Source organism: Salvia hispanica, chromosome 5 (assembly GCF_023119035.1).
Source record: "Salvia hispanica cultivar TCC Black 2014 chromosome 5, UniMelb_Shisp_WGS_1.0, whole genome shotgun sequence".
NCBI lineage: Eukaryota > Viridiplantae > Streptophyta > Magnoliopsida > Lamiales > Lamiaceae > Salvia > Salvia hispanica.
This window is the reverse complement of record NC_062969.1, coordinates 27,873,639-27,888,732: the sequence shown is the minus strand read 5'-3', so window position 1 is coordinate 27,888,732 and position 15,094 is coordinate 27,873,639. Positions and strand designations below refer to the sequence as shown.

The 15,094-nt window shown below is 37.7% G+C and overlaps 1 protein-coding gene across 1 annotated transcript; it reads right to left on the bottom strand.

Moving 5' to 3' along the window:
* Window positions 1–9,898: 9,898 nt before the first annotated feature.
* On the bottom strand, window positions 9,899–14,604 carry LOC125186744 (wall-associated receptor kinase 2-like). The gene is made up of 6 exons (XM_048083190.1): window positions 14,044–14,604; window positions 13,072–13,449; window positions 12,477–13,004; window positions 11,821–12,180; window positions 11,543–11,719; window positions 9,899–11,285 (listed from the first exon to the last, which is right to left on the bottom strand). The coding sequence occupies exons 1-6, from the start codon at window positions 14,585–14,587 to the stop codon at window positions 10,117–10,119; spliced, it is 3,156 nt and encodes a 1,051-aa protein (XP_047939147.1). The 5' UTR covers window positions 14,588–14,604; the 3' UTR covers window positions 9,899–10,116.
* Between the last annotated feature and the right edge of the window lie 490 nt (window positions 14,605–15,094).

Here is a 15,094-nt window from a genome sequence, read left to right as displayed (position 1 = left end):
TCGGAATGCCGAAATATCGGTCTTATCGTACCGAAAAAATACCAAAAATATCGAATTTTTGGTATGCTGTGAATTTTGGTACGATATGATACCTTACCAAAAGATTTCGGTACAGTAACGGTATGAATTTTCATACACCGCGGTATACCGCTGCATACCGAAATTCAGTATATACCGTAAATTAAGATATATACCGTAAAATATAAATATAATTATATGTAAAATATAGTATTTTATATATTTTAAAATTATAAAATCTATTGTGAAATATAAATATAATTATGAACAAAATATATTATATTATTATTTATATTATAAAATATAAATAATATTCTAAAAACTCATATTATCTATTTTTATTGATATTGAAAGTAAGGTATACCACAAAAGTAAGTATACCTAATATGAGGTACGGTATAGATATGAAAATTCACTATACCGGAAATAAGGTATACCGTAGTTCGGTATACCGAAAATTTTGGTAAGGTAAAGGTATGATTTTTTTGCATACTGAATTTACGGTAAGGTATACAACATGGTGGTTTCGGTAAGGTATGCCGTACCTACCCACCCTTACTTAAATATTACTCCCTCCGTCCCCGATTAAGAGTCACACTTTGACCGGGCACGAGTTTTAAGAAATGTAAAGAAAAGTTAGTTGAAAAAGTGATATACTTGGATTTTACATGGTTTTAGAGGGTGGTTATGTATGAATTTGATCATATTTTGTCTATTATTGGACATTTTTATATATACTTCTCTATTATATTGGTATGTTGACCATTTTGTTAAGAATGTGTAGAAAAAGGTACTCTCCTCCGTCCCGCTTAAGATGACACGTTTTCCTTTTTAGTTTGTCCCAACTAAGATGACTCATTTCCTTTTTTGAAAACTTTCTCTCTCCAATTAATACACTCAACCACTTTTTCCCACCCCTATTAAAATATTCACCTTTCTTTCTCTCTCTATTTTAATACTTTCACCCACCTTTTCTCTCTCCAATTAAACACATTAACCAATTACTCCTAAAACCCCGTGCCGGCTAAGGAATGTGTCATCTTAGCCGGGACGGAGGGAGTACAAAATATGTGGATGTGCAGCAGCCTTGCTTTGAGACAATATTTACTGGAGATTTTGAAGTCCAATCAGCCCATAATGCATATCAATCTCTTATCTTCGAAAGAGCTTCGCGTGGGTATCTTGCACGCCTCAATCGGAGTTCGGTAGAAGAAGTTATGGCCGTTACAAGAACACTGCGCTATCCAGAAACTTACACCCGGCCGGGTGAATTATTACACTGTAAATTCACCCGGCCGGGTACTGTAATTCTGCGGGAAATGGCCAGAAAGGGGTCGAAAATGACCACCCGGCCGGGTGAATTTTGCTCTTTATAATTCCACCCGGCCGGGTACGCTATTTTGGCGTATTCTTTTGGCAAAAACGCGATTTTTGATGGAAGATTAAAGGGAAAACGCCTAGGGTTCACATCCATTCAACATCTACCGCCTCCAACACTCACACACACCCCCAAGAACACCTTTGAGAGAGAGAATTGAAGATTGAAGACTTCCAATCGGAAGATTGAAGTTGCAATTCCATAGATTCATTCTCACAGGAGTATCTTAATCTTTTATCCATGTATTTCATTGAATCTTGTGTTTTAAACATGGTTTTTGTGAAGAACATGAGTAGCTAAACACCTTTTTGTAGAATTCTTGGTGAAGATGCACTAATTTCATAGTTTTTATCCAATTAATTTTGTTCTTGCCTTGCTCTTGTAGTTATTTGATTATTCTTGGGTTTATTCCTTTCAATTGCTTGATCACCATTTGATTGTGTAGGATTAATTAGATTAATCGGGAGATGAAATAATTAATCTGGAAATAAGAATAATTCACACCTTAATGCAATAAAACTCGGGAGAGTTGAGGTTTTGAGTGAGGTCTTTGACCTAATCGAGCTTTGGGAGTTAGGGGTTTTAGGATTAGAAGGGGACTTCAATCCTAGCACCTAATCTACAGGTTTCTCACCTCGGGATGGGGTTTAATCTATAATTGTGGTCGACTTAGTAATTCTAGAGACACCAAAGGGTAAGACAATTTGATTGGATAAGAGCTTGGAGTTGTGCATCGGATCCTTGAGTTCTACAATTTTCTCCATATATCTTTTCACTCCGTGTTTACTTGCTTTTATTTATCTATTCGTTCATTATATGCTTTCCGTAGTGTTAGAACAAAACCAAACATTTCCCGATTCTCTAGATAGTAGTCAATATTTGTTCGTGGTAGTTAAGTTGATACAAATTAGTCTCTGTGGGATACGATACTCTTGCTTGCTAATTGCTACACTAGCCCCGTACACTTGCGGGTATCACTTGTGTTAAAATAAGTCGAGTCAAGTTTTTGGCGCCGTTGCCGGGGACAATTTTGTGTCGTTAGAGCTTAATATCGTGATAATAATTGAGATTACTAGTCTAGATTTTATTTGCTTTATTTTTATTTTTATTTTTGAGTTCTCTAATCTTGGTGTTTCTTTTCTCAGGTTGTATGCGCACTCGTTCTCAAGGTCTACCTTTAGAACCCATTGATCTCGAGATCGAAGCATCCAACAGGAGGAGGAACGCTCAGAGGAGGTTGAACCAGAGGATCCGCGTATCTTCACCGGGTCATAGGCGTCCACCCTCCCCCGTTCAGAGAACTCCAGTACCTACTCTTTCTCCACCTTCGTCACCTATACAGTACGAGCGTAATTCTCCAATCTTAATGGAGAACGGGGAGGAGAACAACAATGAGAACCACAACAATGAAAACAACAACGAGGATCCTGTTATTCGTCAACTCCGTGAGCAGATGGCCAACATGCAGAGGCAGTTAGATGAGCGGAACGCGAGACCACCAGTTCAGCCCGTGCAGAATCTGTATGCATATAGACAAGTTGCTAATCCACCAATCAATAATGCCGGGATTGCGGCCAACAGCTTTGAGTTAAAGCCGGGATTGATAAACAGGGCAGAAGCACATGCATTTGGTGGAACAGGTTCGGAAGATGCCAACAAACACTTGACCAAGTTCATACAAATCAGCAACACGGTGAAGGCTAATGGGGTCTCCGACGATCAGATTCGCCTCAGATTGTTCCCTTTTTCTTTGAAGGATGATGCTAGGGAGTGGTACGATAGCATGGATCCCAACTCGGTCGAAACTTGGGATGCAATGGTTGAGCTCTTCTTGGACAAATACTACCCACCGAGCGAGGCACTCAAGCGCCAAGCTGAAGTCATCTCTTATGCAATGCATCCTCAGGAGAATATTCACGAGGCATGGAAGAGATTCAAATACCTGATGAAGAGATGTCCCAACCACGGGTTAAGCCCGGGGCAACAGATCGTAACTTTCCACAGGGGAGCCACTCCGGAGGCAATACGCGAGTTGAATATGAGTGCAGGGGGATCACTCCTTAAGTTGGGAGAAGACGATGCATTAGAGGTGATTGAGAGGGTGGCCTCCAACGATGATGGGTGGAAGAATGAGAGAAGCAAATCCTACAGGGTGGCATCTGCATCTGATTTTGATAGGATGGACATGATGTCCAAGCAGCTGGACTTCTTAACTAGCAAGCTTGGTTTTATGGGAACAGAGCCATCCGGGCTCAAAAGTCGACAAGGGGTTGAAGATGTGAACTACATTCACCAAGGTGGCAATAATGGAAACTTCAACAACTACCACCCCAACCAAGGGGGTGGTAATTACAACCACTATGGGAACAAGGTGCATCCCAACTTGTCTTACGGGAATGCCAACAACGCTCTGCAGCCACCACCAGGATTCCAGGTATCTAATGGCCAAGTCAAGGAGCCGAAGAAGGAAGAGCTTGGAGAGGTGTTGATGGCTTTCATGAAGCAAGCGGGAGATTGCATGACACAATCTAATCAGAGGCTGGACAAGGTAGAAGCAAATGTGGAAAGTTTGAACATACACATGAAGAGCATCGATACTCAACTCAGTCAGATTTACCAAGCTGTGGGAACTCTACCCAACCCGGGGCAATTTCCTGGCAATACAAGCACTGATCCCGTCAAACACAAAGAGTGCAAAGCCATCTGTGCGACCATTCAACCCAATGAAGTGGAAAAAGAGGTTGGTGAAGAGACTGCAGAGGATAATGTTGTTGAGGAAGAGACGAAACAACCTGAACCACCTCGATTGGAGCCATATATTCCTAAGATACCGTTCCCTAGCCGAATCAAGAAGAAGGTTGTGGATGAGAAATTTGAAAAATTGTTGGACATCTTCAGGAAGGTGAATGTGAATATCCCACTAGTAGAGGCTCTGCAACAAATGCCTATGTATGCAAAGTTCCTAAAAGACGTGATCTCCAAGAAGAAAAAGTGGGTGGACTACGAAACAGTGAGCATGTCGGAGAATTGCAGTGCCATAATTCAGAAGAAATTGCCGGCAAAGCTTAAGGACCCTGGAAGCTTCAACATATCATGTGTCATTGGTGATGACAAACACACGAAGGCTCTGTGTGATTTGGGGGCGAGCATCAACTTGATGCCCCTATCCTTCTTTAGGAAGATGAAAATCGGCACTCTCAAGCCGACAAGAATCACGCTCCAAATGGCCGATAGATCCGTCACCTATCCTGAAGGGATCATAGAAGATGTGTTAGTGCGGGTAAATGACTTTATATTTCCCGTTGATTTTGTCGTGCTTGACATGGAAGAAGATAGGAATGTGCCGCTTATCCTTGGTCGACCATTCTTAGCGACGGGGAAAGCATTGATTGATGTTTCAAGGGGAGAGCTTACCCTTCGCATGGGCACCAAACACCATATCTTGTCCATCTACAAGGCCATGGGGAGTCCTAAGGTGGAAGAGCTTGCTATGAAGAAAGAGTGCAAAGTTGTGAACGTTGTACAGGTTCAAAAGGGTCAAAGGGTAAAGCCCAAGGTCGAGAATATTTCCTTACCACAGTGTCTATTTGGCCCATGTGGTGGATCAACTCATTGCAAAGGAAGACAGAGAGAGCCCAAGAAGACGAAGGAAGAGGAATCAGGAATATCGATCACAACGAAGTTAGAGCTCAAATCAAATGATAACTTGGTGAAGAAGACTTGGTGGAAGAAGAGGTTGGCAAGAATGTATCAGCTTGAACACGAAGAAGAAGCCAACATCCCCATTAATGGGGAAGTGAAATGATGAGCTTATTGAAGACGTCGAGCCAACGACGATAACCAAAGGCACTATAGGGGAGGTAACCCCTAGTAGGTAACTTTTAGATTATTTTTGCTTTAGTTTGCCTATCATATAAGTCTCCCTTCTCCACCAACTTTTCAAACTTATTCTTTGCATAGCCTTGAATAAGTTTGGGGGGTGATATGGTGGATAGTGAGCCTTATGAGGTATTTTACTGCTTTATTTTTGTTTCAAATTGATTAGTTGTCTTTTGTTGCTTTTATTTATGTTTTAGGGTAGATTTGTTTTGCTTTAGACCTCTGTGAGTTGTTTTGATTTTGGTTGTTGTGGAATTGAATTTGAACTTGTTTGAATTCTGGTTTCTTGGGGTAAAGACTAGTTGTTAATGATAAAAACTCCATCCATCTTTTAAGCTATCATGGTCTTTGACTTAAAAGTTTGAGTAATAGGTGCATAAGTAACGAATTGCTTGTTTGCCTTGATTCATGCTATTACCCGAGTGAGATTTGAGCCAAAACTTCATTTTTTTGTGTGATTTTATCATATGCTTGTTGTTGTTTCTAGAACTTGCTCCTAATCATATTAAATCTACATAGTGAATGTGAATTTAGGAGATGACGTTAGGCATTCTTTGTTTTCCCCTTCACAAGTGTATATTTTTGTCTTAATCCCTAGTTAGCCCTCCTAGCCTAAAAAGTATTCCAATGTCAAATAATTGTTGAGTTACCGTCAAAGTGATAAGCCTACAAACTTGGAAGCACATATGGGGCGTTGTAAAAAAAATGGAGGTATAAGCTAGACGAAGTCTAGAGGAAGAAAAAAAAAAGAAAAAAAAAACAATAAATTTGTGGAGGTATAAGCTAGACGAAGTCTAGAAAAGTTTTTGGTTGGGTTTCTAAATAAGTGGGGACCGGATGGGAGGAAGAAGTTTGACAAAGTCTTACTTATCTGAGATTTGTATTGGGAAATGGTGTTTTGTTGGGAGTTGTAGTATGTGGGTATTTGTGCTTCTTATACTTTTCAGCCACTTAAGCCTAAATTTTCCCTACCGTCCAAAGAGCCACGTTACAACCTTAATAAGTCCTTTCTGATTTTAGATTCACATTCACATTCTAGTAGAGGAGATGTTTGATTTGGAACAAGCCTATGGTAAACACTACTTGTATTTTGATTTGAGAGTATTATTTCTATACATACACTTTTGAGAGTGAGATACACATACACATATCTTGAGAGAAGCATGAATCCAAGGTGATATACGAGTTAGTAGTAAAAGTGCACTCGACGGCTTGACTTGATAGAATTTGTATTGTGATATGCTCTTTTATTCCATACTCTTTGAAACAATAATGATGTCTAAACCCCTTTAAATCCAAGTCTTCTTTTAGTTCTTTTTCTTCATTGCTCGAGGACTAGCAATTATTTAAGTTTGGGGGAGTTGATATACTTGGATTTTACATGGTTTTAGAGGGTGGTTATGTATGAATTTGATCATATTTTGTCTATTATTGGACATGTTTATATATACTTCTCTATTATATTGGTATGTTGACCATTTTGTTAAGAATGTGTAGAAAAAGGTACAAAATATGTGGATGTGCAGCAGCCTTGCTTTGAGACAATATTTACTGGAGATTTTGAAGTCCAATCAGCCCATAATGCATATCAATCTCTTCGTCTTCGAAAGAGCTTCGCGTGGGTATCTTGCACGCCTCAATCGGAGTTCGGTAGAAGAAGTTATGGCCGTTACAAGAACACTGCGCTATCCAGAAACTTACACCCGGCCGGGTACTGTAATTCTGCGGGAAATGGCCAGAAAGGGGTCGAAAATGACCACCCGGCCGGGTGAATTTTGCTCTTTATAATTCCACCCGGCCGGGTACGCTATTTTGGCGTATTCTTTTGGCAAAAATGCGATTTTTGATGGAAGATTAAAGGGAAAACGCCTAGGGTTCACATCCATTCAACATCTACCGCCTCCAACACTCACACACACCCCCAAGAACACCTTTGAGAGAGAGAATTGAAGATTGAAGACTTCCAATCGGAAGATTGAAGTTGCAATTCCATAGATTCATTCTCACAGGAGTATCTTAATCTTTTATCCATGTATTTCATTGAATCTTGTGTTTTAAACATGGTTTTTGTGAAGAACATGAGTAGCTAAACACCTTTTTGTAGAATTCTTGGTGAAGATGCACTAATTTCATAGTTTTTATCCAATTAATTTTGTTCTTGCCTTGCTCTTGTAGTTATTTGATTATTCTTGGGTTTATTCCTTTCAATTGCTTGATCACCATTTGATTGTGTAGGATTAATTAGATTAATAGGGAGATGAAATAATTAATCTAGAAATAAGAATAATTCACACCTTAATGCAATAAAACTCGGGAGAGTTGAGGTTTTGATTGAGGTCTTTGACCTAATCGAGCTTTGGGAGTTAGGGGTTTTAGGATTAGAAGGGGACTTCAATCCTAGCACCTAATCTACAGGTTTCTCACCTCGGGATGTGGTTTAATCTATAATTGTGGTCGACTTAGTAATTCTAGAGACACCAAAGGGTAAGACAATTTGATTGGATAAGAGCTTGGAGTTGTGCATCGGATCCTTGAGTTCTACAATTTTCTCCATATATCTTTTCACTCCGTGTTTACTTGCTTTTATTTATCTATTCGTTCATTATATGCTTTCCGTAGTGTTAGAACAAAACCAAACCTTTCCCGATTCTCTAGATAGTAGTCAATATTTGTTCGTGGTAGTTAAGTTGATACAAATTAGTCTCTGTGGGATACGATACTCTTGCTTGCTAATTGCTACACTAGCCCCGTACACTTGCGGGTATCACTTGTGTTAAAATAAGTCGAGTTAAAAAGGTAGTGGAATGTGAGGCCCACTTTTTTATATTGGTTTTATAATAAAATGTGAGTGAAGTGAGTTAGTGGAATGTGAGACCTACTTATCATTTATGATATAAATGAAGTGTGACTTTTAATTGGGGACGGACCAAAATGGAAAAATGTGACTCTTAATCGGTGACGGAGGGAGTATAAAATACACTAACAAATTATACAAGAATTTTTCTAAGAATTACCCAAGTGGTATAAAAATAAAATGACAGGCATTTACTTCTTCCCAAAAGTTTAGGTGTAAAACTCAACATATACAGTGGGAGTGGGACCCGTTCAACTTATTTTATGCTTATGCACTATCATGTTACACGGATAAAATAAAAAATTTTACAAGATTTTTTCTAAGAATGACCGGATTGCATACTGGATTCCCCTCGGGATTTGTGCCCGCTCAAGATAATTTAGTTTTTTTTCTCCAGTTACATCAATTTTAATTTCTTGTTACATCTCCCACCATTCCACTAAACTCAAACTCTTTTTAATGTAAATATCACATTAAATATGGATTTTGCTCCAACCATTTACACTAAACTCAAACCCAAAAAAATATTTCTCACCTACTAACTTTTTATACTTTTCAATCATACCTATATATTTTATCTAAATTACACACTAATCCCATGACACTTTGTCAAGATCTTAAATTAAATAAAATAATATAATATAAGATTTATTAATTAATATAACTAAATATGAAATCTATTATTCATTGAATAATAAATTACAAAATTTAGAAAATTTAAATATAATAAAAATACTATTTTGTTTATGATAGCATATTTGATTTGAAAATATTAATGTACGTATAGTGTTTAATTACTAACTAATAATATAATTGTTTCTATAGATTTTATTTGTACCGTTATTGATCTATATAATAAAATTGGGTTTGTGGTTGAATAAATTAACGGCTCATTCTTAGTAAATAATAGATTATTTTTATCCAATTATATTGAATAATGGAGTATAATATTAATATGGACCAGCCCATTATTCAATAACTCAAACTATGAAAAGTGTTTTTGGTATACTTTTAGTGCAAATCTAAAGATATGTATTTTTTTTCAAAAATCTATAATGGGATTGGTTTTGCAGTACTGTTGGAGGTATTATTCTACTGCATTTTAGGTTTTGCAGTTAGAGATGGTCTAACTTCACGATTATTAGTTAGGATGTATAGTACTCCCTCCGTCTCCACAAGTAATCAACTTTTCATTTTTAGCTGTTCTATTGCAAGTGATCCACTAACTTTTTCAACTAACTTTTCATTACATTTCTTAAAATCTGTGCCGTGTCAAAGTGGGATAAATTTTGGTGGACGGAGGTAGTATTTGTATTGGGGCAGAGAGAGTATATTTTTAGAGATATTGGTCCCTAAAATCATAAACTTTTATCAAAGTTTGGTATTTTTCACGAACTTTAAAATTGATCTTAATATCACTAACTTTGCACTTTGTTTGGTATTTTCCACGAGATGTTTATCATTATATTTGACCAACTTATGAGATTTTTTTATCATACTTAAATTATTGTGGTTTTCAATGTGAATTTTTATCCTACTTGTTATGAACTTAAAAGTGTTTTAAAATATAATCAAACGTATCACGGTTGTCCTCGTAAAATAAGATTTGGGTAAAAATATCTTATTTGAGTCAGTTTAGGAAATACCAAATAAAGTACAAAGTTTATGATATTATAGACTAATTTTAAGGTTCATAAAAAATATCAAAATTTGGACAAATATGATTTTAGGGACCATTATCCCATATTTTGATTCGGAGTCGCAAATCATACAGTGGGTAAATAAAATCATGTGATAAATAAATTTCTTCCCGTAAAAACAACATCATTCTACACCCTCCAAATGTAACGACCCATTCATGTTCACAGAAACAAAAGGTGGAGCAGTTGGATATGGGTACTAATTTAAGTGTACCACATAAAATCTCTATTACAGACAATTAATTTTAAGGGGTCTGTATCTGATGACATTGCCTACACTGTGATAACTATCTACCAGGCAATGTGTATTCGTTGTCAGAAATCGTTGCAGGGACGTCTTCAAAGCTTCTCACAATCTCTTCAGAGTCGTTTTCAACTCTCACATTTTCAGAGTCACCTTCAACTGTCATACACCTTTGAGACATCCTAAAACTTTCCAATTCAGTAGCCACTTCTTTCATAGTTGGTCTCAGTTTTCCTTTCAAATTCAAACATTTTTCTGCAATCCTTGCCACTAAAATCACCTCTTCCCTTTTTCCTTCCTCTAACATTTGAGGATCCAAAATTGTGTCCAAGCAGTTTCTTATCATGCAGGTACGAAACCGCGTGGCTAGGCTTCTTTCCTCCTCTTGTTCATCAATAGAAATTGGCATTTGCCCCGTAAGAAGCTCGACAAGAACCACTCCAAAACTATAAACATCGCTTTTTTCAGTGAATTTGCTCGAATTAAAATACTCTGGATCTAAATAACCAAACGTCCCTTTGACCAGAGTAGTTAAGTGAGTTTGATTTGCAGAAATGGGCTTTGAAGTCCCAAAGTCCGACACTTTGACAACATATTTCTCATCCAGAAGGAGGTTACTTGACTTGATATCTCTGTGATAGATCGACACAGAAGATGCAGAGTGTAAATAGGCCAGTGCACCGGCTATATCTGCTGCGATTTTCAAACGCATGTTCCATGGAAATGGAAATTCATTATTGGGATCGTGTATGAGATCATAAAGGTTACCATTTGGCATGAATTCATACACAAGCAAAGGAACTTCTGTCTCCAAACAACACCCCAACAATCTAACCACATTCTTGTGATTTAATTGTGACAATATAACGACCTCATTTATGAACGGTTTCAATTGATTCTCTTCAACCAACTTTGATTTTTTCACTGCCACAATTTTACCATCAGATAACATACCTTTATAGACAATACCTTGACCTCCATGTCCAAGGATTCGGTTTTCGTTAAAGTGATCAGTAGCTAACTCCAACTCTTTTGCAGTGAAAAGATTTGTTTTTCCAAGTGTGCTTTCACTTGTTTGTTGCTGCAAGAGAAGACCACCATTTTGTTTGAAAAATTTCTGCTTAAGCACTTTTTCCCTTCTCTTTTTTACAACTTTAATCAACCCAAACAACATTAAGAGGAGCAGAAGAAATCCTAATCCAGAGCCCATCCCTGTATAAAAAATTACTAGATTGAGAAACAGCAAACATGTATATATAATGAAGCAACTATACCTTCAAAGTAAGTTATGTTGTTTTATTTATTTATTTGGATCAAACTTACTGAATCGAATATATGAACGATGAAACTGCTTTATTGAATTATATTTACGTACTCTATGCACCATAATACGAATCGTCGGTATATACTAACACACGAATAATTTTGAGCAAACAAATATTACAATGAAAACATCGAAACATTGTTACCTGCCAAGATTATGGTCTTGGTGTTGGATGGTGGCAGCTTAATGCAACTGCTGCCATCTTTCCTCCCATCACCAACGTGCCCTTTCGGGCACGAGCAGTGATAAGAGCCAGGATCATTGACGCAAGTTGCAGTTGGAACGCATTCATTAGTTGTACTATCAGCGCATTCATCAATATCTACTCAAAAAACATGTAAAATGCCAATTGATTAGGATTTGAAGCAAGTAGAAATAAATTTGAATATAATGGAAGGGAAAAGAAAGTTAAAAGTAGATAACCTTTGCATCCTGGGCTAAGGTAAGGTTGACCTTGGTATCCTTTGGAGCAGTTGCAGAGGTAGCCTCTAACTGTATCATCGAAATCAATGCAGACAGTATTATTCTGACACACATAATCAGTCGGATTCTTTTGCGCTTCTTTGCAATTCAGCTCACCAATCCTCCAGTCCAGTGAGAATATTGTGGGTCGATAATTTATGTTTGGATCATCGGATTGAATCTGTGTTGAGTTATTGAAAATGGGGTACGTTGCTCGATAATAGTCTTCCTTGGTTCCAAGGAAGGTGTAGCTGCAAGAGAAATTGGTACGTGGCCATCGTCCAGTGAAATCACTCAAATTGGCTTCAAGGTAAGACGTGCCTGCAACCGAATGTTAGGCGACACATAATAGTTTTCTATATTATGTTAGAATATACTTCCTCCGTCCACAAACAATAGATCTATTGTTGTTCGGCACGAGTTTTAATGTAGAATTGGTAAAGTAAGAGAGATGAGGAGAAAAAGTAGGTAAAGTAAGAGAGATAGGAGAAAAAATGAGTAAAGTATGAGAGATAAACTTTCCATTTTTAGAAAGTGATCTATTTTTTGTGGACGTCCCAAAACGGCAAAAGTGATCTATTTTTTGTGGACGGAGAGAGTAAGAAATATGTAAATACCTCTGGGAATGGGTGCCCTGCAACAGCCGTTACCGGGCCAATACTCAGCAGTCTTAGTTGGACAATATGCTAAATAATCACTGGCAATTTGATTATTTTTGCAAACAGTTGCACATGTGCTGCCAACAGACGTTCGATTGGCATGTCGAGTTATACCCACCATTATATCATCACACCCAATCACAGAGATCCAGCTATCTTCCGACAACGTAAACTGAGTTCCCAACAAGTCAACACTCAAGCTTCGCTCCTCTGTCTTAATGATTCTCCGCTGAGTATCTGACCAATTGTAGCAAGAAAAACCAAGTGTTGGATAGTTCACCCGAACCTGTGATAAATTTAGCCGGGTGATTTCTGCCTTGAGAACAGAGAGGTAAGCTTTGGGAGGATTAGTTGACATATCACAGTTTACTTCAAAAGATGGCTCCAAATAGCAATTCCGCCCGACTCCAAATGGAAACGGAATAGACAGTTCCCCACACTGATCCCGACATCCGTTTCTAGCTATGGAGCTGCGAAATACAATTGCTGGTGGAGATAGTGTTAGAAAGTATACCTTTGGTACAGACGAATAAATTGAAAGAGTAATACTAACGTTGGCAGCCTCCAACCACATAAGGATTGCCCTCATATCCTTGCAGGCAGCTGCATTGGTATCCTCTGCTAACATTTGCAACATCGACACATAGACTCTTGCTATCTTGACATGCGTACGTGGTCGGATTCAGCTTTGCTTGGCTGCAATTCTCAACACCCGCAATCCAGTCCAGCCTCACCACCGGAGGACTCGTTGCTGATGCCCAATTGTCCTTCTGCAATGCGGTTGAGTTATGGAGGTAGAACAACGGATATGAAAATCCGGTTTCATTTGTGTCTGAGACCTCCTGGATAAAGGCGTGGCTGCAGGGGAAAAGCTTTCTACGTTGCACTTTTCTGCTCAGGTCTACTAGTTTCGCTCCCACTAAACCAGACTCTGTCACCAAACATAATAAGTTTCAACTTCATATTTTCAACATTGTTTTACAATTTAATTTTCTTCTGATTTTTATGTCTATACATAAATGTGCTCGTATTCTCTCCTCGCCATCTCCCCATACCATAATGACAACCACCATCGTCCGCTTTTACCCTTGTCGATAGCCCAACACCACACATCAGACACACGTAGCAAAACTAGCTTTTAAAGGCCGAAGGACATATCCACTAGAAAAAAGTCCAAAAGTCCTTCTAGCGATATTATATTAAAGTGTAGCGATATTTATAAAAACTAGCAGCCGCAAATGATATTATAGCAAAGTTTGGGGACTAAAAATGTGATAAACTCTAATATTAAAAGTATCCCTTCACATAAAAAAACATAAAAAACGGCAAAAAAGTCATGAAATAGTGCAAAAACCATTCCTGCTATATTATATCAATTATCTAGAGACGTTTGATAATATTTTTAAAGAGTATGACTGCGAATGATATTAATGCAATACAATTTTCTTGGTATAAAATATACACTTTTACCTATAAAGTTTGATTACAAATTAAAACAATAATATATGTAATATAGAATAATTACCTCCAACGATTTGAGACTGGCAACAACCACTACCAATGGAAGTAGGATCAAATGGGCAATACCCTGTTTGAGTGCTGATGTCTTCCTCACAAAAAGCAGAGCAGCCGCCGTTGTTGTAAGTTCCGTTGGACTGCAGCACAGTGTCGTCGCAGCCAATGGCGGTGAGCCTGTTTGTGTACATGGACAGCGAATACAAAGTCCCTGTCAGGTTCACACTCACACTACTATCTTTATAAGAATCACCTTCAGACTCATAGCAAACCGAAACCAGGTTCGGATACTTGACCCGAATATACGTTTCGTTTATTTCAATCAATTGTTTATCAATGATGGAAAGGTACGCCTTCGGAGGCTCTGTTGTAGTGTTGCAGCTAACGGTAAAGGACGGGTCGAACGAGCAATTCGACCCGATCCCAAATGGATATGAAATGGGCAAATTCCCGCACATATTTGGGCATCCTGGTTTGGCAACTGGACCACAAGATATTTCTGGCAAACGAATCAGAAAGATCAAACACAAGATAAAAATTAGATGAAGAGCCATATTGGCTATTAATTGAGATTGATTGATCACTTATTTTAATAGACCTATACATATACACAGATCAAAGAAGTGAATTATGTAATGCACGATCTTGTTTCAAGACAATTAATGAAAAGGACAATCTTAGCTAATGAAAAGGACTAAAGTTCAATTATTTGCTGTTGACTTTTTAATAGGACAAGCCGCCATCTTGACTTTGATTTTTTTTACAACCTTCAGCCGGTGGCACTAATCAAAATATCCGAAATTGAATATCCGCTCTAAACAAAATTGAAATTTAAAATTTGATTTGGGTTATGTTTAGTTCAATTTAAATTTTTTGTAAATTTAGTTTTTATTCTGATGTAAATAAAAGAAAAACTTTGAAAAACTGAATTTAATTTTAAATACTAACTCCTCCCCATAAGAATATGCACTCCTTATTTTTTAGTCCATCCCACAAAAATATGAACTTTATAATTTTGAAAAGGGAAATTGATCTCTAAAACCATGAACTTTGCCTAAAAT

Coding starts and splice junctions, on each gene's coding strand:
- LOC125186744 (XM_048083190.1), bottom strand. CDS start 14,587: ATGGCTCTTCATCTAATTTTTATCTTGTGTTTGATCTTTCTGATTCGT. Junction 13,005..13,071: donor TGTGGTTGGAGGCTGCCAAC/GTTAGTATTACT, acceptor TATCTCCACCAG/CAATTGTATTTCGCAGCTCC. Junction 11,720..11,820: donor CCTTAGCCCAGGATGCAAAG/GTTATCTACTTT, acceptor TTTTTTGAGTAG/ATATTGATGAATGCGCTGAT.